Genomic DNA, 23,857 nt, shown 5'->3' with positions numbered 1-23,857 from the left:
ATGCGGAATTCAAGATCCTGGTCATTAGTCAAGAAGAGAGGGTCACAATTACCATTTTGACACAACACAACGTGAAATAAACCCGCTTTCCGTGTTGCTTCTCTCAAACCGCGTTTTTCACTTGGAAACCACCAATACCCCAGTTTCCAGTTTGACTCACCAGCCCCCTTTTTTTTTTTTTTAAGTGAACAATAATAATAGTCAGAGCCACAAAATCCATAATTCCCGGCTAATTAAAAATTAATGCTATTATAAATTATTTTTGAAAAATTAAATTTGAGGATATCAAATTATTTTATGCTTATTATTGAAAAAAATAAATATCATTTTCTATATTTTTAAATATTATATATATTTAGCTTTTGTTCTATATTTTTCTATAATATATTGACTATAGTGTTAATGTAGAAATACTATAAGAGAATATAATATCATTTTAAATATTTGATAAATAATACTATTTAAGATATTCAAAATATACTTTTATTTATTTTGAATAAATAATTTAAACATACTTGCTAACATGAAGAATAATTGTTATCGAAGACATATATATAAATTAAAGGAATTAGGCGGGCCGTGACCCTTATTACCTTTTTGAATAATAATACTTGTATATTCTATTTTTTTTATATAAACATTATAATTTTAAAATTTACTAATTACATATATTAAAACTTGTTTATTTCAATTTTTAAATGTTTAATAAATCAGTCCCCAATTATTAATTGTTATATTTTAAAATTAAATCATCAACGTTAAATATTTTTTTGTAAGGTTTGAGTTACCAAGGTTTTCCAACAAACTTCAATCTTTTGTCGACAATTATTGATGATTAAAAAATAAAAATAATCTAATGTAATTATAATTTAATTTATTTGCAGTCCCAATGTTAAATAATTTTACAGACACCAAATAAGAATCTTATTGTATTTAATTTACTAAGCGAATTTTTATTTATTCCCGCGTTAAGGTATTATACGGTTATATATAACTATGTTCACCAAATAATTAAAATATATAATTACTAATGTTTTAATGGTGCTCCAAAATGTTATCATGAACACCATATTAAGCAAATGAATACTAGTTATCAGGTTTGGAAAAGAAAAAAAGAAGGGAAAAAATGTGGACGGTGAAGTGAGATTCATGCTTGCCCATTGCAACCTTTATTTAATCTTCCTTTTTCCTTCTCTCAACTGTATAAAAGAAATCATAGCCAGCTAATTCCATTTCAACCGACACGCCACTACCCTTCTCTCACAAATCTATTTCCATTCCATTCCCTCAGAGAGAGCAAGATCACCCTTCTATAGAGAGAAAACACACACACACACACACAAAACAAAACTCAAAGAGGGTGAAGATTTTTTGGAACAGAATAAGAGTATGGCCCTTACAAAACAAATCTTGGGTTCTTCATTGCTAGAGAGGTCCATGTTTGTTCCTTCTTCTTCCCCTTCATCACTTCTCAACCAAACTCGGTTCTTAGTTCCTTTGGAGAACAAGAGAGTTGTGAGGGTGAAGAGAGCTGCAAAGTTTCCTGTGGCAGCTATAAGTGAGGATTTGATGAAGGGTTCTTCTTCTTCTCCTTCATCATCATCATCTTCATCCTCTTCTTCTTCTTCTTCTTCTGTGTCCACAGAAAAACCAGTGAAATTCAAGGTTAGAGCTGTGATCACAGTGAGGAACAAGATCAAAGAGGATTTCAAAGAGACCATCGTGAAGCATATTGATGCTCTTACTGACAGGATTGGAAGGAATGTTGTCCTTGAACTTGTTAGCACTGAGATTGATCCAAGTAAGACTTTCTCATATGAAAAACTACTTCCTTTCCAAAGCCATCATCTCAACCCACCAAATATTTATTTCTCTTAAAAGGGTGTGCCACAAGTGGTTTTGATTTCTTCTAAAGTCACTTTTTTCCCCCTCACCTTCTGAAAAAGTTCGTTGTTTTGGTATACTGCAATCAACTACATATAAGATCACCCAAATAATTCTCACTTCTACTCTTTTTATGTATATATAAAAAAAAACTTAATTGTTTTAATTGGAATGGATTTAAGTTTACTTGTTGATGAATGGTTATGAACTGAATGAAATCCTTTGGTATCTTTTTTGTTCTGTAGAGACCAAATCTGCAAAGAAAAGTAATGAAGCAGTGCTGAAGGATTGGTCAAAGAAGTCCAATCTTAAGGCAGAGAGAGTTAATTACACGGCTGAATTCATAATTGACTCTAGTTTTGGGGAGCCAGGAGCTATTACTGTGACAAACAAACACCAGAAAGAGTTCTTCTTGGATAGCATAACCATTGAAGGATTTGCAAGTGGACCAGTTCATTTCCCCTGCAATTCATGGGTACAATCAAGAAAAGATCTTCCTGGAAAGAGGATTTTCTTTTCCAATAAGGTAATCTTCCCTGAATTCTTGTTCATTTTAATTAAATTATTATTATTTTGTTTTATTTTATTTTTCCTGTCTTAATAGCATGGCCCCAAAAAATTAATAATTATAGTGTACACTGTACACCCAAGCGACAATATTTGTTTTCTGTTTTATTTTGGCCCGAACAATAAAGTCAAAGCAATACTTATTTTTGTTTGGAGAATCTTCTGAGGGCCAACAAAGTCGAAAATTCATTTTACCTTAAAAAAAATAATGAATTTCATTTATTTTTTCAATGCCAATGCCAGTGCATGATAGTATAATTTTCTCAATAAAAGAAAAAGCTGTTCCATTAACGTTAAAGTGGGAAAACCATTGAGTGATGCCTGTGCTTGTATGCATGGGCCAAGTATCTTTGAATTGACCCATCAATTACTACATCAATCCAATTGAATACATCCACTATGTGGTTTGTGATAGTAGTATGTATTATCCCACTCCCTCCTTTTAATTGATGGTTTAGATTTTTTAATTACATTTTAATTTTAATTGTTGCAAAACAACATCAATGCATAACTAAGTAGTTTTTTTTTTTTTTTTTTATAAATTTACTAATACAAGAGATCAGAGATAAGGACATAATGAGTATAATAGAAAATTCATTAATAGTTTTTATGATAACTAAAATGTTAATTAACTTATTATGACACAACTTAATAGTCTAATAAAAGAGATAGGGGGAGTATATTCTTTTTAGCTAATATGCAATAATTATGATCTATTAGCTTTGTTTTTTGTAGACCAAAATAGACTCTAAAATTTGTTTATTCTTGTGTGTGTGATTTATTTGAACAGCCATATTTACCCGGGGATACACCTGCTGGGCTTAGATTATTGAGGGAGAAAGAGCTGAGAAATCTCAGAGGTGATGGCAAAGGAGTTAGAAACTTATCTGACAGAATATATGACTATGATATATACAATGATTTGGGAAATCCAGATAAAGGAATTGAACTTGCCAGGCCAAATCTTGGAGGATCAGATATGTATCCATACCCAAGACGGTGTCGTACTGGCCGCGAACCAAGTGATACAGGTAATAGGAAAGGAAACAAGTACTAATAATTTACTACAAAAATTTCCATGTTACCCCTCAAAGAGTTAATATGATTAGAATTAGTACTATTTTAGTACTTATCCATTTTAATTTTATGTAAGAATTTGAATTTTTTTTTATGAATTTAATGTAACATGTAACTATAGGTTATAATTGTAAGTATGTAACTAAAGGGTATTTGATTGGATGGTGCAGATATGTACGCAGAGAGTCGTGTGGAGAAGCCATTGCCTATGTATGTGCCAAGAGATGAACGTTTTGAGGAGTCTAAGCAGAACACATTCACTGTGAAGAGGCTCAAGGCAGTGCTGCATAACTTGATCCCAGGTCTTAAGGCTAGCCTTTCTTCTAGCAACCAAGACTTCAATGAATTCTCAGATGTTGATGGCCTTTACAGTGAAGGGTTGCTCATAAAGTTGGGGTGGGGGTTGCAAGATGACGTGTTGAAGAAAATTCCATTTGTCAGCAAAATCCAAGAGTCCAGCCAGGGTCTTCTTAAGTATGACACTCCTAAGATCATTTCCAGTGAGTATACTTACTTTTGTTCTTGTTTTTAATTTTTACTTTTACTAATAATTTGGCTACACAATTCTGTATGCTGATTTCTTTAGATGATCTTTTTTTATTATGATTGTCCTCGTGCTAGAAAGATTTTGAAGATAAACTATTTATTTGGGTTTTCTTTTTGAACATTCAACTAGAAATGAAATATGTTGGAATCCGATACTAATGATCAAAGAGATATTTTCTTCTTCTTTCCTGTGGGTTAATTTGTATTTGTGCATGTTTAGTTTTGCTTAAAAATACTTTTTTCTTATGAAATTCCAAGTATGATTTTTGAAGCAACACGTGATAAGTTAATTCAAACACAAACCTAGTGGTGGGGTCAATAAGAATTGGATTTTAATAATACTATTGCTTCACCCTTCAGTATTTAATATAACATGACATGGTAAAATCACTAGCAAGTGGACCACTAGAACGTGGCATTTGGCTTTTAATGTTTGTCAGTTGATTTTCACCTTAGAAAAAATTTGTTAGTTCAAACACAGATAGGTTGTCCATATTCATTTTCTGTGTGCGCTTTACGGGTTCTTCAACTAGTTAATATTAAACTACATGAAAAAAAAAACTATAGCCAAACCTACATCAAATTATTAATTTAAATGCTTCACATGTGGGTATAGTATTTTATAATTGCTACTATTATTTTAAACTCAACTCGGTAGTTGGTAGCTTTGTTTATTTATTTACTTTTTTGTTGAACTAATGATCTCACGTGTCTAACGTGCAGAGGACAAATTTGCGTGGTTGCGAGATGACGAATTTGCCCGCCAAGCAATAGCAGGAGTTAACCCTGTTAACATTGAGAAGCTTCAAGTTTTCCCACCAGTTAGCAAACTAGACCCAGAAATTTATGGCCCCCAAGAGTCTGCTCTTAAAGAAGAACATATTTTGAATCAACTCAATGGCATGACTGTCCAAGAGGTATCCATCAATACTTTTCATAATTTCAATCACTAACCATATTTTAATTACCAACTTGTATTAAACTCTTTGATTTTTCTTAATTGGGCAGGCAATAAACGAAAATAAGCTGTTTATGATTGATTATCATGATATATATCTACCTTTCTTAGAAGGGATCAATGCCCTTGATGGTAGGAAATCATATGCCACACGCACCATCTTTTTCTTGACACCACGTGGCACTCTCAAGCCTGTGGCTATAGAACTTAGCCTCCCTCATGCTGGACCTAATTCCCGGTCAAAGCGCGTGGTTACACCTCCTGTTGATGCTACTACTAATTGGATGTGGCAGCTTGCCAAGGCCCATGTTTGCTCCAATGATGCTGGGGTGCACCAACTTGTTAACCATTGGTAAACAAAGACTCAACTTATTTATATTATCATTCATCACAATCAAAAGCCATAAAATATAATGGTTATTTCAAGTTATTTAACCGTTTGTAGTCATTAAACTCCACAAATAATACTACAAGCTTAGAATTATTATCTAGTTAGTGAATTGAATTTGTTTTCTTTGCTAAATTGTGTATAGGTTACGTACACATGCCAACTTGGAACCATTTATATTGGCGGCTCATAGGCAATTAAGTGCTATGCATCCAATTTTCAAGTTGTTGGACCCCCACATGAGGTACACCTTGGAGATCAATGCCTTGGCTAGACAGAGTTTGATCAATGCTGATGGAATCATTGAAAATTGCTTTACTCCTGGTCGCTATGCCATGGAGATTAGTTCTGCTGCCTACAAGAACTTTTGGCGCTTTGACATGGATAGCCTCCCTGCAGATCTCATCCGCAGGTAACCAAAATATCTTAGATTTTTTTGTTACTGTTTACAATTTGACTTATAAATGAAAGAGACCTTAACGGTCGGTGTCCTTTGTGCACTGTTTAAGAAGATTTTATTAAAACGTGTTATTAATGTGATTCTTAATAAAAGCTTTCTACTCTATATAAATTCTCTTTTCTTTTCTTTTTTTTACATATTTGATGCCCGTGTCTAGAGTTTGAAGTGAAACTAAGCACACTGTAGTTCTATGATCATTGCTCTATTAGGATACTTGTTATCCAGACTTAGACTAAGTTTACAAATTTGATTTTGATAAAAAATTATTTTCAAGTGACATGATTTATATGTGGATGCTATTACATTGAAAGCAAATTAGTCATGAAACCTAATGTAAAATTTTCAACCTAACCTAAAACTTCTTTTTATTATTTCTAGTCAAACTGAAGTTTTTGAGGCAGAACCAATTTTACTTAACAGTAACCAAACATCAAGTTTGATTGGAGGCACGTTTTGGACATGAAAAATTACCTCAGTAGTGAAATTATACATTTCAAACACTCTATAAAGGTCTTAGATTGTTAGTTACTTTTACCAATGTGGCCTTTACTTTTTGAAAAGTGACCAATTTTTTTCCTTATCATGCCATGGTGTTTGCTTTATTTGGTGTATGCAAATTGCAACGAAATCTAACAAAAGATATTCTCTTATGACATTGCAGGGGAATGGCCGTACCTGACCCAACACAGCCACATGGTCTAAAGCTCATATTGGAAGACTACCCTTATGCAGCTGATGGAATACTAATCTGGTCTGCAATAGAAGACTGGGTTCGAACCTATGTGAACCATTACTACCCTCACTCAAGCCTTATATGCAATGACAAAGAGTTACAATCTTGGTACTCTGAGTCAATCAATGTAGGCCATGCTGATCTCAGGCATGAAAGTTGGTGGCCAACATTGAACAATAGTGAGGATCTTGTGTCCATTCTTTCCACATTGATTTGGAATGCATCTGCACAACATGCTGCTCTCAACTTTGGCCAGTACCCTTATGGTGGCTATGTGCCTAATCGTCCACCACTGATGAGAAGGTTAATACCAGAAGAGGGTGATCCAGAATATGCAAGTTTCCATGCTGACCCTCAGAAGTATTTTCTGAATGCATTGCCTAGCTTGCTGCAAGCCACAAAGTTCATGGCTGTGGTTGACACACTCTCCACTCACTCACCTGATGAGGAGTACTTGGGGGAGAGGCAACAACCTTCAATTTGGTCTGGAGACGCCGAGATCGTCGAGGCGTTCTACGATTTCTCCGCCAAGGTTCGACAGATAGAGAAGGTCATTGATAGCAGGAACCTTGATCGGACTCTAAGGAACCGTTGTGGTGCAGGGGTGTTGCCATATGAGTTGCTTGCTCCTAGCTCTGAACCTGGCGTTACATGCAGAGGGGTGCCCAATAGTGTGTCCACATAACTATACTAAACTAATAAATAAGGGAGTCACTCCCACATTTTGATACGCATTAATATATATGTAATGGTTGGCTTACTATTTACTACCATGGACAGTGACTCTCAGTGGATGCCCATTTTGTACCTAGATTTAATAAGTTGTTATAGTATATATTGGTAACCTAGGGCTGTATAGACTGTATATGAAAATGAGTTTGGTGGGGTTGGAGGATGTGTGACTGTTTATAAAGTTATTATCACAATTTATAGTTTTCTTTTGCACTATTATGTAGTTCTTTTTTTCATCGTTGCAAATATTTGCATATTTTAGTATGAAATAAAGTTATCAATTAGATAAATTAAATCATCCTAAGCGAGCCATTCAGAGACAGATTCTATTAGGATTTGTATAATTTTGATATCATAATATGGAATTAAGTTGTCTCACAAGAGATATAAGTAAGTGTGTGTGTCTGGATTGGAGTTAAAATTATGGTGGAGCATCTGAGTTGGGTCAAATTTAGTTTGAAAATTGTGATGTTTTACTAAATCAATTTGATTAAAAATATTCAAATAACATATTTTCTTAAAAAAACCACTTTTTTAATACATGTAATATAATAGCCCAAAAAGAGAAGCGCCTAATTCTGTCCAATTACATGCAATATATTTTTTTCCAAAAAGACAACAGCATATCAATGGATCATGATTCATCTGAAAATACCTAAATCATTAATGTGCCGCACCAACAAACAAATGCCATCACCATCTCCAAATTAAGAGCAAAATAATGCACCAACATGGTTTCAGCAGCAGCGACACATAAAATATCATAATCTGCATACATGTCTCTGGTTAAAAAAAAAGATGGAAACGCAATAACATAAACCAAGAGAAAAAGCTTGCTACGCAATGAAGGCAGTCAAGACGAACTTAGATATCATTTACGTCAAGATATATAGTAGCCACAATTCTGATGCAGCTAGCATGCATGGGAATCAATATTACAGACGCCACTTACTAATTGGAATAGTCGAACTAAATCAATATCATTATGCTGAAGAGACCAGTTATTAATATCCTATCTAAAAGACTACTTATCTGCCAATTATGTTAATTCTGTTAACCATGAAAACTTAAAAAGTAATTCTAACTATGAAAGAGAGGACAAAAGAACGTACCGTGGCAATGCACTAACCCAAACCTGCTGCAGATGTCTTTGTCAAATGGAACTTTATTCCGTCATCATCATTTTAACTCCTCAAAGCCAAATTGAAACAAGTCCAAGAATCAAGTTCTGAGGAATTCAAAATGATGATGACGAGGAACAAATAAGGTGTGAATGTACACTCCTCCCCTATATATTCTTTAGCTTCTTTCTCTTTCCCGTGAAGAAATTAAAGTTTGTTGAAGAAGGGTGCATGCGTTTCGGTTGTTATTCACTTTGTTGTTTACGGGAAAGACGTGTAGATTTCTAAGAACAGGTACCACTGAATTTCCAGGAAATGAAAAACTAATTGTATTGAAGGTTAATATACAAAAGTCTTGATGATATTATATTTATATTAAGCTATTGTACATCTATTTATTATACATATTATCTATTATCTTTTATCTTTTATCTATTATTTATTATATAATATATATATATTAAAAGAAGGTTTTCTCATTATGCCACTTAGCAACACCATTTTGATTCTTTTTCCTTCACAAATTAAAAGACTTTCCACTCATTCTGTTTTTGAATAATATTGTTTTTCCATGTAAAAATTCACGAGATAAACACCTAAACATGAGTCTCAGGATTTCAAGATTGAAAGTAAATTGATCATGCCACAGTCTGTATCTGCACATACATCGTGTAAAGTGTAACCCCAGTTGCCCTCCCATTGGAATAGTCGAACTAAATCAATATCAATAACGAAAAAATCATGCCAAGTAAAGATTTTGTGTGTGTACTGTGTACTAAGAGCTATGAAGTATCGATATTTCAACTTGTGTCGCATATCCGAATCAGACACGTATTTGATATCGATATTCTTGGATACTTTCGTGAAGTATTCAAACCTATACAAAAAATCAATAATTCAATTGTTTTACATGTTCAATACTCTTTGGATACGCATCGATAAAATATCTAAACTTTTCAAGTATTTTATGAAAATCCAATATAACTATATAAAACACATGTATAATGTATAAACATAGAATCATTGTCCCATAATGAACCAAAGTAAAAATTATTCTCTTTATGAATAATTTCAAGAAAGAAAGGAGATTCCTGTATTAAATAATAGAAAGTAATTTATGATGATAATGAGTTATAACTTTTTTGCTTTTACTAATGTTTAAGAAATACGTTTTTAATTTGGGTTTGCAAAATTGTAATTATATATTTAAAATGTTACTTTTACGTTTTTTTATACAGTTCTAAATAGGTAACTTATACGTATCGTACTTTATATATTTTTTAAATAATCATATTTATGAACCGTATATGATATATATATCCGATAGTTTTTAAATAATCATATATGTGCATCATAGACCAAGAGTATCCCTTAGTTGGTATTCAAAGATTAAACCCTTAGTTGGTATCTTTCAATAAAACTTTTTCCACGTACATGAGCAAGAATTAAAATCCTTTCTTGATGCTTAAGAGACTGGTTATCCACTAATTATGTCAAGAATTAAAATCCTATCATAATATTTAAGAGTTGTTATCTGGAAATTATACTAAGCCACCATAAAATGTCTGAAAGAGATGACACAAGAACACGTACCGTGGCAATGCACTAAACCAAACCTGCTGCAGATATCTTTGTCAAATGGAACTTTATTTGTTCTTATCATCATAATCTTGACTCCTGAAAGCCAAATTGAAACAAGTCCAAGAATCAGGTTCGAAGAGTACAAGAGAATGATGACGAGGAACAAATAAAAGGATGAATATGCACTCCCATCCTCTTCTTTAGCTTCTTTCTCTTTCTCGTGAAGAAATTAACGTTGGTTGAAGGAGGGTGCTTTTCGGTTGTTATTCACTTTGTTCTTTATGTGAAAGACGTGTAGATTTCCAAAAAAAAAAAAGTTTAGTTATCTATTTAATAATCATTATAATTTTTAAATTTATCATTTTTAGTCTTTATAGTTAATAAATATATTTTTTAATTTTTGAAGTTCAAATTCTAATTTTTTCAAAAAAAAAATTACTGTTAAAATTTTAACAACGGCAAGAACTTTTTAAAAATTAAAATATAAACTTCAAGATTAAACTTTTCAAGTTCTTAACTATAAAGAATAAAAGAGATACTTTGGAAATGGGTCATTAAAAAAAAAAAGAGTAAACACACACTCACGGATTCAAGATAAAACACCGCTGAATTTTCAGGAAATGAAAAACTAATTGTATTGCTTCAAGCCTTCAACTGAAGGTTTACATCAAGAGTCTTGCTGCATAAACAAAATAACAGGAACAAACATATCTTGGGACGAATATGACACTTAGGTACATCTCCTCAAAGTTTAACACATGACATGATAATATATTAATATTAATCTATTATCTATTATCTTCTATCTATTATACCCTTCAAAAAAAATCTTCTATCTATTATTTATTGTCTTTTTTTGCTAATTTATTAATTACTTATATATGGATTCTTTTTCTTCTAAATATTTATCAATTACTTATTTTTTTAATTATTTATATACATAATTATTAAATACAAAAATTAAGGTCATTACAATATTCTGAATTAAATCATTAAATCTTAAATTACGAAAATTTAATTTTATATATTATGACAATCAGTTATTAAATTCTATAGAATTTTTTTTTAATTATGGTAATTTTTTGTTTATTATCATAATTTTAAAACGTTCACAATAAATATGTATTATAATGACAATAACATTAGTATAATCCAATAAAATCGGCAATTCCTAATAAATTTTAACTTATATGTCCCAAAGAAAATTTAAACAATCATAGAGAGTGGTAGTAACATTTCTCTATTTATTTTAAAATATACCTTAATACTATGTATATATTTTTTATTTTATAATTTAGTTATACTTAATATTAATACTAATATATAGAAGCCGAAGCACGAACTGCACGAGCTCTCCATCTGTTTATATTGTGGATTAAAGATGTTGGCTTTTCAAATGTTCTCTTCGAGACGGATTGCAAAAAAGTTGTTGACACTTTCAATATCTATTCTAAAGGGTTGTCAGATTTTCATGTGATTATAAATAAATGTAGAATAGAAAAGTTTTATATTTCAAACTCTAGGGTGAATTGTTAAAGAGACAAATTAATTTTGTTGCTTATAGCTTGATTAGGGCTTTAAGATTTTACCCTTTCCCTTCTGAATTTCATTATATTTCGGTTTGTATTGTGAACAACGTCATCAATGAAATGTCATAAATTTATTTCCTCTAAAAAAAATACTGATATATTATTTTTATAAAACCTAATCTCATTTTATATATTATTTCACTCTAGATTAAATAAATAATTATACCAAAATTATAGATAAGAAATAAAGAATTTATCCAAATACTCCATCAAGTATAAAATTATTTTATATAGATATTTAATAGGATTTGTTCATTTTATTATATTATCTTTTTTTTTTATTTTGGATAAGGGATCAAACATATATCTTAACTCATTAGATTAAAAATTAATTTTTTGGTTCAAGAGAATTTTACAATAAGAAATTGAACACAAATTCACTTTCATCTTTCCTTTTACTATGTGAACCATGCTTCCCTTTCCTCTTTCTTTTTTTTTAACTAATTACAAATCATTTTGAGTACAACTTTTAAAAAGTAACTATTATATATGTATAAATAAATAATAATAATATATTTTTTTACAATATGAACATCAGCCCTAAGCCTTTTTTAGAGGTACACGGCCCAAAGCCACAACCAAGTCTGAGAGGAGGCCGAAAGAAAATGTCCATCAATGCATCTTTTTACCTGTTTTAAAAACCGGTGCGGGTGGGAATAGCAAAAATTTCCCGTGAAAATAGCAACATCCGAAAAAAAAAGCTTTAATTCTACACTTGTACTTAGAGCCAGTGTTTGAAAATTCGAATAAGCCAATCTAAAATATTACCATTTAGGCGGCATATTTAATATTTATTATATATATATTAACCTAAGGCAAGGAAGTAGCACGTGGACCCACGGTAATTATGAATGAATGATAAAAACATGATGTGTAGGCAGACACAACCACTAAGCTATGTTTACTAGTTAATATAAAAATAACCATAAAAATTATATAAAACATATACATATATATTAATTTACCATTTATATTATTATATTTAACACCATAAAATATACTTATTTTACTTTACTGTCTATATTATTATATTTAACACTATAAAATATATTTATGTTACTTTTCTATTTGTATTATTATATTTAATGTTGTAATATATATTTATATTACTTTACAATTTATATCATATTTTAATACTATATTATATATTTATAATATTTTACTATTTATATTATTATATTTAATATTGGATGATTCGGATCAATTAATAATTCACCAATTTTGATCATTAATTTAGTGACCGTGAAGTTTTAAAAAGTATGCTTAGAGTCATCAAAATGATCCTCTATTCTAGAGTCGCTTACTTGGCCCTCCATAATGGCCCTAGCAGGCCTTATCCTCCTAATGAGGGGCTCTACAAGACCATAACCCACACAATTCCCTTTATTATGAGACTAGGCCTACATGGTTTATGCTTTTTTAAAAAGTAATACATTATAATTTTATAAAGATGAAAAACAAATAAATTTTTTTATGATAACTAAATTTGAATATTAATAATTTTATAGGGACAAAAAATATATCTCTAATGAATCTAATTAAGGGACTCTTTGTAGTGGAACAAGTCTAACATAGTCACATTAGATAATTTCAAAAAATTATAATAATTTTTTCACATCCTTTTTAAACTTTTCTTGCTTCATGATCCTTTTTGTTAATTCTGAAAAAAAAATAATAGATACATTTATACTACATGTGAATGCAATATGACCTTATATCATTGCATCAATCCTTTGAATTTATTGTCTCTATCATGAGTGTTTAAAAAATGTTAGAATTAATTTATGAGTAAATACTTTCCTCAAAATGATTAAATAAAATAGTTTTACATTATCATCTAATCACAAAATACTATTTATATAATATTTAAGATAATTATTATTAAAATCAACAAGAAAGTTATTATATATATGATGATTTATTACTGAACAACCATGTAAAATTGTATAATTGTTTCTCATAATTTATACACTAATATTTCGAGAAAGAGGGAGTATAATGTTTACTAGAAATGTGCAACTCATATCATGGAACCAATATCATTGACGGTGGACATTAACTTAGTAAGATTCCTTTTCAGAGGAAGACTAGGGTAGGAAAGCAAAACTACTTCCACACCATGTGAGAGTCTTAAGAAATGAATGAGAGAATGATGTGGTCCGTTAGATATGAACATTCTACAATTAATGATTAAGATAGGTAAGATCAACCATGGGATACATGCACTGGATTATTTATGAAAAAAAAAAACTCTTTCAAGCCCGAACCCATGGACCTTAATTTCATGGTAGATAAGTATTTCTCACATTTTTTGGTTTCCCATAGTCTTTACCTCCTTTTGAAGTCAATAATGAAATTTCACATAAACACTTATATGAACGCGCGGCCCACAGTAATATTCTTTAAGCAAAATACTCAATTATATGTCCATTATTGCTTTTTAAAAAGGCAAAAGGAGTCAAGTAGTCAATGATAGTGTTTGTTTAACAACCATAGTTTTATCCCTTTTCTAAGAACGTGCTTGTAAACCGATAAAATCATAAAACCTTTCCAGATATTTTAGTATTAAATTTACATTCATATAAATTTTCATTCTTACAACCTCCTCTTAAATTGATAACTGTTTGCATTTAACTAACTAAATAAGAACTTTGTTAACGAGTAGTCTAAAAACACATATGTTAATAAAATAATAAGAAAAATCTTTTCATTAAAAAATACTGGAAAAGAGAATTGCTAAATTTAATGAATAAAAATTATTTTTTTAAAATTAGCATGTTTCATAAAATAAAATTAAAGCAACAACGTTCCACCCAATAGACTGAAAGATTAAGTGCCTGTTTCAGTTTTACAAAAAAAGATTTTGAATAAAATCATTTTATAAATTTGATTTTGGTTAAAAATTAATTTTTAAATGATGCGATTTATTTGGATGCTTTTATTCTGAAAACAATTTAATAGAAAAAATCAATATAATTTTCTTATCTAATGCAGACTATATAATTAATTTCAAAACGTATAATCAAATATTTGTATATGTTTGGATACGCATCATATACATAGCTGCTTAGACGTGCATCATTTGGAAGCTCCGTGAAGTAGTTTTTGTGCTGTTTTTAACATTGAACGTGAATCTATGAATAAATGTTTCATATAAATGGTAAACTAACCACGTTAATTAATATTTCAACGTAATTAAAAGGATTAAATATATTAACACTTTTATTTTATTTTTCTAATTATAGTCTCTGTAAGTTGGTATTTTTTTTTTAAATTTTGGTCCTTATAAGATATTTTGTTTAATTATTTTTAGTTCCTATAAATTTTTATTTTTCAATTTTGATTCCTTTAATTTTAGTTATAGACCCATAGGTTTGCATTTATAATGATAAAAATTGAAAAAATATAAACTTATAAAGACTAACAATAAATGAAATATCTTATAAAAATTAAAATTAAAGAGGTTAAATTTATACGAACAAAAATTAGATAAAATTAACTTACAGTTTTAAAAAAAATTACTAACTTACAAGAAAAAAAAACCATATTTAAACCTAATTAAAAAAATTTAACGTGAATCCAAATACTACCAATTAAACTATTTATCCATGCACTATTTAGAGTACTTTAGCTTGTAGGTGGCATCATATCAAAATGTTGACTCTAGAGTTGGTTTGAGTCTTCGGGAAATTCAATAAAACCTTCTTAGAAACAGATTGGTTGCTTACAAAAATAAAATAAAATAAAGTATTAGGTTCATCTTGAATGTGGACTCTTCCCAGTTACCACTCCCATATTGGACGTTGTGCGTACTGGCTCATTTAAAAATTGGATAAGAGATAATAAAAAACTTCAATATATATACAGATAATAAAATTCTTCACAAATAACTTGTTATTATAATATCTGAAGAATTTTTATGTTGTATTTTAATTTATTTTTTTTTTAGTGTGAGTGCTGGGGAAAGAAGTGACTGTGTGCCTTTGTGAGAACCGAGAAAGAAGTATAATATTTGTCATAAGTAAAAAAAAAACTTCGGTGTAATCACGTGCAGGAGGAAGTTGTTGTTTCTATCACTAGTACTATTTGGAATAAAATAAAAGCAACATAAGCTTTTGAAAATAAATATAAATATAAATATTCAATCAAAATGAACAGCATAATAGTAAATTAATATATAAAGTGAAACTGAATATATATATATATATATATATATATATATATCCTTGTACCAAATGCCCCTTAAAAAAGAGACAGAAATTAAGGGGTGCGAGAAATTGCTACAATACATTTAATTCAATTTTTTTAATAAAAATCATTGAAATAATATTAACTTAAGAAATTATAATTTGAATCTGTTAATAACAATTGTAGATCAACAACAAATGGAGTGCCGATATACTCACCCATTGGCAACTAATTAATACACTCAATTAACATTTATAAAAAAAAAATTTAGTTAAAGGTAATGTCAGAATATTATAATTACAAGTTATTAGTTATTACAAGAAAGAGTGGCGAACAAATGAGAGAGCCAACGTCAAGTTATTATTATTATTTTTTTTGGAACTAAACATCAAGTTATTATAGTACGTACTGACTTTAATGGATATTCGTACTTGCTTTGATATATACTTCTTATGCTTTTGTTTATTTTATTTAAGTAAACAACTAATAAATATTTCATACATCATTATCATATTAAACAATAGCACAGTAGAAATTAGAGTGTTAGAGCTTTGTTAAAATAATAGTCTACGAAATCTTACAGAATTAATGTAAAAAAAGATAAAGATACCCTACCTATGCATGTTTCACGGAATGTAGTAGAAAGAAAGAACCCCATGTAGGACCATAAGTTCAACTACTAGTTGTCTGCCATTGGCATCTTTGCTACATAAATAGCCCACTCACCAACACAATCTTTCATCTCACAATCAAAGTTCTTTCCTCACTTCAAACTTGACAAAAATGGCAACAGAATTGGCATCATCTCCCAATTGGGTTCCAAGCGCAGCCACATGTTTGGCAGCCTTTGCCGCCCTCCTTCTCCTCTTCCTCCGCGGTCTCCGCCGCCGCCGATACAACCTCCCCCCAGGCCCAAAGCCCTGGCCCATCATAGGCAACCTAAACTTAATTGGGTCCCTTCCACATCGGTCGATCCACACGCTTAGCAAAAAATACGGGCCCATCATGCACGTATGGTTCGGGTCGAGCTCCGTGGTGGTGGGCTCGTCCGTTGAAATTGCCAAGGCCGTCCTCAAAACCCACGACGCCACCCTCGCCGGCAGGCCGAAGTTCGCGGCGGGCAAATACACAACCTACAACTACTCGGACATCACTTGGTCCCAGTACGGCCCATACTGGCGCCAGGCCCGTAGAATGTGCCTAATGGAATTATTCAGCGCTAAACGCCTCCAAGAATACGAATACATTAGAAAACAAGAGCTTCGTTGCCTTCTTAACGAACTCTTCAATTCCGCCAACAAAACAATTTTACTAAAAGACCACCTTTCCAGCCTTAGCCTCAACGTTATCAGCCGCATGGTGTTGGGAAAAAAGTACCTTGAAGAATCCCAAAACGCTGTCGTTTCGCCTGATGAGTTCAAGAAGATGCTTGATGAGTTGTTTTTGCTTAATGGGGTGTATAACATTGGGGACTTTATTCCTTGGATTGATTTCTTGGACTTGCAGGGTTACATAAAGAGGATGAAGACTTTGAGCAAGAAGTTTGATATGTTCATGGAGCACGTCCTGGATGAACATATTGAGAGGAAGAAAGGGATTAAGGATTACGTGGCAAAGGACATGGTTGATGTTCTTTTGCAACTTGCCGAGGATCCTACTCTTGAGGTCAAGCTCGAGAGGCATGGAGTTAAGGCTTTTACACAGGTACTGCACTACTTCCAACTTACCAATCATTTTCATTTTTGCTTTCGGTGTTATTCCAAATAATTACTTTACTGTTTAAGATCTGAAATTACTATATTTTATGAATGTTTATATTTTCACAATAATTTTTTTAAAATCAAAATAATAATTTTATTTTTTCGTTATCTCTTTCTTCTTATTTTATTACATTATCAATTAAATCCATTACTTATCACATTTCTTAAACTTTATTTTGTCTTCTAATAGAATTATTTTGTGCATTTTTATATAAAAAAATATGTTGTGCTGATGCGATAGAAGATTTTTAAAACATTAACTACGTCTATGTAGTACATACTCTTGGTTTTCTTTAAGAAAGATTATTATTTTAATAAAGGGGTAGACAGGTAACCTTTCTATAGCAAGCTAGATTAGGTTATATTATCTTGTTAGCCGATCGTCCAATCGATGCACAATATCTGGATATGTTTGGTCATTATATATCCATGATACAACGTGCACGCATTTTCGTGGAAATAACAGCAAGTTGAAATGGTCATGTTTACTCTACACGTCTCAAGTGGAATCCATATATGGGACTTAAAAGCTTTCAAATAGAATTTGATGTATTCATCATATTAAAAACATCTTCATAAAACGATCGATAATTCTTTTTCTGATGTACTGTACTCTTTTTTATCGAATAAAATTTAAGTATGTTTTATTAAATATGTGGTCCCATTTTTCAATTAATAAATTTCATTTCAAATTTTTTGAAAATTCAAAATTTCTAATTGATAAAAGAAAATATATTGAAAAAATTGTTAAAAAAAATGTTTTAGTAGCTAACAGTCTTCCCCCTTATATCATTACTCCGGACTGCGGTTTGAAATTTATTTTTCATCAACCGAGTACTGCTTTCACTATCACTAATCAATGACTTAAGAGTAGTGAATTTCAAAGTACACCCAGCCAGTTTTGCTTGCTACTTGTTAGGTTCCAACAAATATCACATTATCTCTTCGTTGTGGGTCAACTTATCTCAGTCTAATCATTTTCTGGTATGGAAATTCCGTCTCTTATTATTATTATTATTTTAAGAATATCAGTCTAATCTAACAATATTTATCATTTCTCATTTTGAACTCTTGTGGCATCTCTCTTTACCCATTACCACACATTTAATATTTTGAGATTTGGCTGATTAATTATTAACATTTTCTGACCCACTTCACAATTGTGTCAATTAATCAGGACCTAATAGCAGGTGGGACTGAGAGTTCAGCTGTAACAGTGGAATGGGCAATCTCAGAGCTATTGAGAAGGCCAGAGATTTTCAAGAAGGCAACAGAGGAGCTAGACAGGGTGATAGGTAGAGAGAGATGGGTTGAAGAGAAGGACATTGTGAATTTGCCTTATGTTAATGCCATTGTCAAGGAAGCAATGAGGCTGCACCCAGTGGCACCAATGTTGGTTCCAAGACTAGCCAGAGAGGACTGCAATCTTGGAGGGTATGACATCCCCAAAGGGACACAAGTGCTTGTGAATGTGTGGACTATTGGGAGAGACCCTTCAATTTGGGACAACCCTAATGAGTTCCAACCAGAGAGGTTTCTTAATAAGGAGATTGATGTGAAGGGGCATGACTATGAGCTATTGCCATTTGGTGCTGGGAGAAGGATGTGCCCTGGGTACCCTCTTGGCCTTAAGGTCATTCAAGCAAGTTTGGCCAATTTGTTGCATGGATTTAACTGGAGATTGCCTGATAATGTGAGGAAGGAGGATTTGAATATGGATGAGATTTTTGGGCTCTCTACACCTAAGAAACTACCACTGGAAACTGTTGTGGAGCCTAGGCTTCCATACCATCTTTATTCTCTCTGAGCAGTGCCTTTGCACAAAGCGTTTCTCTCTAATAAGATTGTTGTAGGGATAATGGGTCTTGAGTGAGCTTATGTTTGTCACACTGGATTGCAATAAATTTTTCTCTCTTTTCATAACAATGTTAGAAAGAGAGAAAAAAAAAAGATGTTGTGGTGATAGGGACTCGTGGTAACCAATGCATGGCAAATGTGCAAGCGAAAGTATTTTAATGTGACCATTTTCTCTCTGGCAGAAACATGCTTTTCTCTTCTTTTCCTTTTTGGTTAATTACTACAACTTTTGGGTATCAAGATATACTTTGGGCCACTAATCTTATGTCTAGGACTAAACACTTGAGCTCATTCTTCCTGTTCAAATATGTGTTCTCTGAAAATGAGATCTAAATTCACCCCACAAGATGTGTTGTCACCTTGAGCCATAATAGGCTTTTCTCTCTCGTTGATATTGACGCGGTTAAATTTTTAACTTGGTCGTGAATTAAAGAAAGTTGAATTAGCACAAATTATTCTAAAATAGTGTCCATAATATATTGCTGAATTATACAGTGTCAGAGTAATGCTATTCAGTATGACGACATTTTTCATTGATTCCATTAAAAACTTCTACTTTGGCACCAATAAAATCAAAGAAAAGACAAAAATCACGGTCGGGAAAAAGTGAAAGAGTGAAAAAAAAAGAAGGTTATTAACTTAACAAAATCCTTTAAAGATGACTGCAAACTAAGATCATCTTGCACGTTGATTATAATTTATCAGTTTACTGACATACTTTTAATACCAAAAGTGTTAGCTGATTATTTTTGTGATGCATTTGTAAAGATCGAATCAACAACTCAGGTCTCAATCTGATCCTACATATACTACAGAATCTTAATTAAATCAAGGAAAAAGATAGATAGACATTCATATATGTTATATGTCATATCTTACCTATTACCTAAGAGGAAAAAGATATAAATATAATAAATAATATGATTTGATAAAAAAATAAAGACGTCAACTAGCTAGACATTTGTGATACCAAATTTTTTTCGTAAAAAGGCACAGAAACTCTGCTGATTGATTAGAATTTTAAAACAAACTCTCCTTGTATTCCGTCAAATCTAAGTGTATGTATGCTATTGTGCAAGAAGGTTTGGTACTAAATACGACTCCTCCATAATTATTCTTAGATCAAGTAACGAATATTAAAATTTTGAGCTGAATAATGACAAAGATATAAATCACTTCAATGCATCCTATCAACAGCCTGGATGTGTGTCCTAGACACCTAATAATGATGGCCTTAAAGCGTAGAAGGGCCAATATGTTTCATTACTTTAAATGGACACATTCCATGAATAATATGGAGGAGATTTTTGGACTGATTGTACCTATGATAACACCTGTGAAAGTTGTTGAGCGGAGCCTACACTTCAAAATCATCCTGTGTCCAAAGCTTTTGACACAAAATATATAAGGTTAGGAATTGAAAATTTTGAATAATCTTAATGTTATGATGATGCTGGAGTTCACTAGTATAATAATAGTATGTAATAAAGTTTAAACTCATTGATCTGGTGGTTTTCAGTGTTAATGATGGGGGGATTAATTAATAATGAATCAAATAATAGTTGGCCAAAGCGAAGCGCAACCATTTTGCACACCAACATTAGAAATAGAAATGAAATGAGAATTTCTCTGTCTTTTACAATTATATCTTGGTTGAGATTTCGAAAGTAATTGATTTAAAAATTTACACATAATCAGGCTAATTTTGTTAGTCAAAACATTGCTTTATATATGCACAACAGAATTACTGATTAGGTCATTTACATATAGGATCTTATATTCTTAATTTCCATTTCATATTTCTTTCGATTAATTTATTGTTTTTCTTTTTCCTACCCATCAATGCCACTATCAGTGGCAGAGCTTGAGACAAAAATTTAGAGGGGTAAAAAAATATAATTAAAAAGACATTTCTCCCAATATAAATTAAATACAATAATTTTGATGATATAATCTCTTATAGGCGATTTTAAGCATTTAATGTTATTATTATTTAACTATCAACTATTTTTTAGTTTACTAATAACACTCCTCAACTTTACAAATTTTATACTATTTATTTATGATATTAATAAAAAAAAATATTTATAAATATCGTGTGAAAATTTTTCAAGAAATATTCAGTCTTTTTTATATGCAGAACAATATTTGCATGAGAATGCATAAAAACCAATGTTTCTCTGAATTTTTAAACAAAATATATTTTCTAAAACTATAACAATTGATAGAAATATTTTTTTAGAAAAACTGCAAGAATGTTACAAAATTCATGGACAAAATATGCATAATAAATTCTTCTCTTTTAATAACTAGTAATTTGTAAATTAAAATTATGTATATATACTTTTTGAATAATTTAATAAAATCAGTTACAATTTAAGAATAAAGCACTTTAAAGAATATTTAAAGATATTATAAAAACCTTATTAATATATATTTAAATAATTTTTTTTTAATATATATATATATATATATATATATATATATAGAAATTTTGTAAAATTTTGGCGGGGGAGGAGGGCCATGGCCCCCTCACAAGGAACTATGATCCACCATTGTTCACTGTCGTGCCCGAAAAGGATGGCACAATTATTATTATTTAAGTCATGTTAATTTCATCCATTTATAAGCTTAGATGCACAAGGCAAATTGGTATATGTTTAATTGGGATTACTTATGAAAAAAATATCACTTCTTTTAAAGTAGTTCTTTTTTTAAGTAGCTGACAACACATGTGCTTTCAGTACGAAGAGTAGCAAAATTGAGGCAAATTTGTCTGAACTCTCTGAAGGCAAAATTGTGCTCATAATACTTAATAATTTTTTTTTTCAAGTAGTCTGATGTGATACCCAGGATCAACACTCTCCCACAAATGACTAATATATGGGCCTATCTACAATGGTCCGTTTTCTCTCTCATTGCTTTGGGTTCCTAATTCTGATTTTGGCAAATAATAATTATACATCTCCTAACCCTAATTGATATATATACTTCTAAATATCTCCAATTTCAAATTATTTACGTTGAGATTTTTCTTGAAACAATTTTTCTGCTCAACCTTTCCTGTCACTCACCTCTCTTCCTCTACCACTCAACGAGAGCACTTTTTATAATGGAAATTGAACGTATTTGCTGCATGCATCACATCACATGTGTGGATTCAAAAATGGGAAAAATGATTTAAATGCTAAATTAAAATATTTGAAAGTAAGCTTCTATCAAAGATGTGCCATTGTCTTGAGTAACGAGAAAAAAGAAAATTAAATAAGGCTACCCGAAATTACTTTATGAAACAAACGTAAAAAGTAATTCCCAGAACAAATATATACATATTCTGAAAAATAATTTCCGATAACATTAAAAATATCACAAATTGAATGGTACCTTAAAAGTTAAAACGCGATAGCCACGACATCGAAGAAAATAATGATACCTTGAAAACCAATGACCACCCCGTGTTGAAGAAAGTGGCCACCACAAACTGAAACGTGTTGAACAAAGCATCTATCACTTACGGAATATTACTGGAAATAAAAGTATCACTGATGGAAAAGTAAATCACAATTTTATGCTACCTTATTTTGTAAATTGCAAATTATCACCAGTGAAAAATGGATTTTAACACATTTATTCATACTATGCATTTAATGTATGGAATTATGGTAAACTTTTGCTTCCTTTGTTTTTTTTTAATTATTGAATTTAAAATATAAATGTTTCTATTTTACATTTTTTTATAAAATTAGATAATAAATAATTAAAAAGTTTAAGAATGGATTGATTATCTATTGGCTAAAATTAGTGGTTTGATAAGTTGAGAAAAGTTCCAACATTTATTTGTTTAGCCACCCTTTCAAGAGAGATTCATCTATTAAAGAAACATCAACTCCAAGTGAATTCATTTTAAAAGAGAGAATAGTAAATTTAATTATTTAAAAAATAATTAAATTTTATTTGTAAAAAATAATTTTTTATTTGAGTTAATAATAATAAAGGGGTTAGGTTAATCGGATTTGAATGTTTAAAAAATATTTTTTATTTGTAAAAAATAATTTTTTGTAGAATAATAATTTATTTTTGCATAAAGTTTTATAAGTATATAATAATTAAATATATTCAAAAAAGACCAAATTGTGATAATAATTGACTAATAAAATTAATAATTTTAATGCTAATATGATATTTTTATTTTAGATAGAAATAAAGTATTTTATTAACATGAAAAAATATAAACAAAATAAAGACAGAGATAAAATCAACAACTTAAAAAAATCATAAATGATTTAATTTAATAAGTCATGTGAGCTAAAATTAATATATTTTATATTTAATAATTAATTTATATATAATTAAAAAGTTAATTATATGATTGGATTGGGTCGGATTCGACCCATGGACATCCTACAAGTTATGACA

At 30.6% G+C, this 23,857-nt stretch overlaps 2 protein-coding genes across 2 annotated transcripts; both read left to right on the top strand.

The window, feature by feature from the left end:
* The first annotated feature begins 1,085 nt into the window (after nucleotides 1-1,085).
* On the top strand, nucleotides 1,086-7,564 carry LOC114418183 (linoleate 13S-lipoxygenase 3-1, chloroplastic-like). The gene is made up of 8 exons (XM_028383405.1): nucleotides 1,086-1,801; nucleotides 2,130-2,410; nucleotides 3,242-3,482; nucleotides 3,699-4,028; nucleotides 4,798-4,991; nucleotides 5,083-5,384; nucleotides 5,566-5,832; nucleotides 6,542-7,564. The coding sequence occupies exons 1-8, from the start codon at nucleotides 1,390-1,392 to the stop codon at nucleotides 7,296-7,298; spliced, it is 2,784 nt and encodes a 927-aa protein (XP_028239206.1). The 5' UTR covers nucleotides 1,086-1,389; the 3' UTR covers nucleotides 7,299-7,564.
* A 9,006-nt stretch (nucleotides 7,565-16,570) lies between these two features.
* LOC114418181 (cytochrome P450 71A1-like) lies at nucleotides 16,571-19,784 on the top strand. The gene is made up of 2 exons (XM_028383402.1): nucleotides 16,571-17,528; nucleotides 18,762-19,784. Exons 1-2 carry the CDS (start codon nucleotides 16,608-16,610, stop codon nucleotides 19,389-19,391), a joined length of 1,551 nt encoding a protein of 516 aa, XP_028239203.1. The 5' UTR covers nucleotides 16,571-16,607; the 3' UTR covers nucleotides 19,392-19,784.
* Nucleotides 19,785-23,857: the final 4,073 nt, after the last annotated feature.

This window comes from Glycine soja, chromosome 7, assembly GCF_004193775.1.
Source record: "Glycine soja cultivar W05 chromosome 7, ASM419377v2, whole genome shotgun sequence".
NCBI classification, from domain to species: Eukaryota; Viridiplantae; Streptophyta; class Magnoliopsida; order Fabales; family Fabaceae; genus Glycine; species Glycine soja.
The sequence above is the reverse complement of the archived record's forward strand: the minus strand, read 5'-3'. Positions and strand labels throughout refer to the sequence as shown.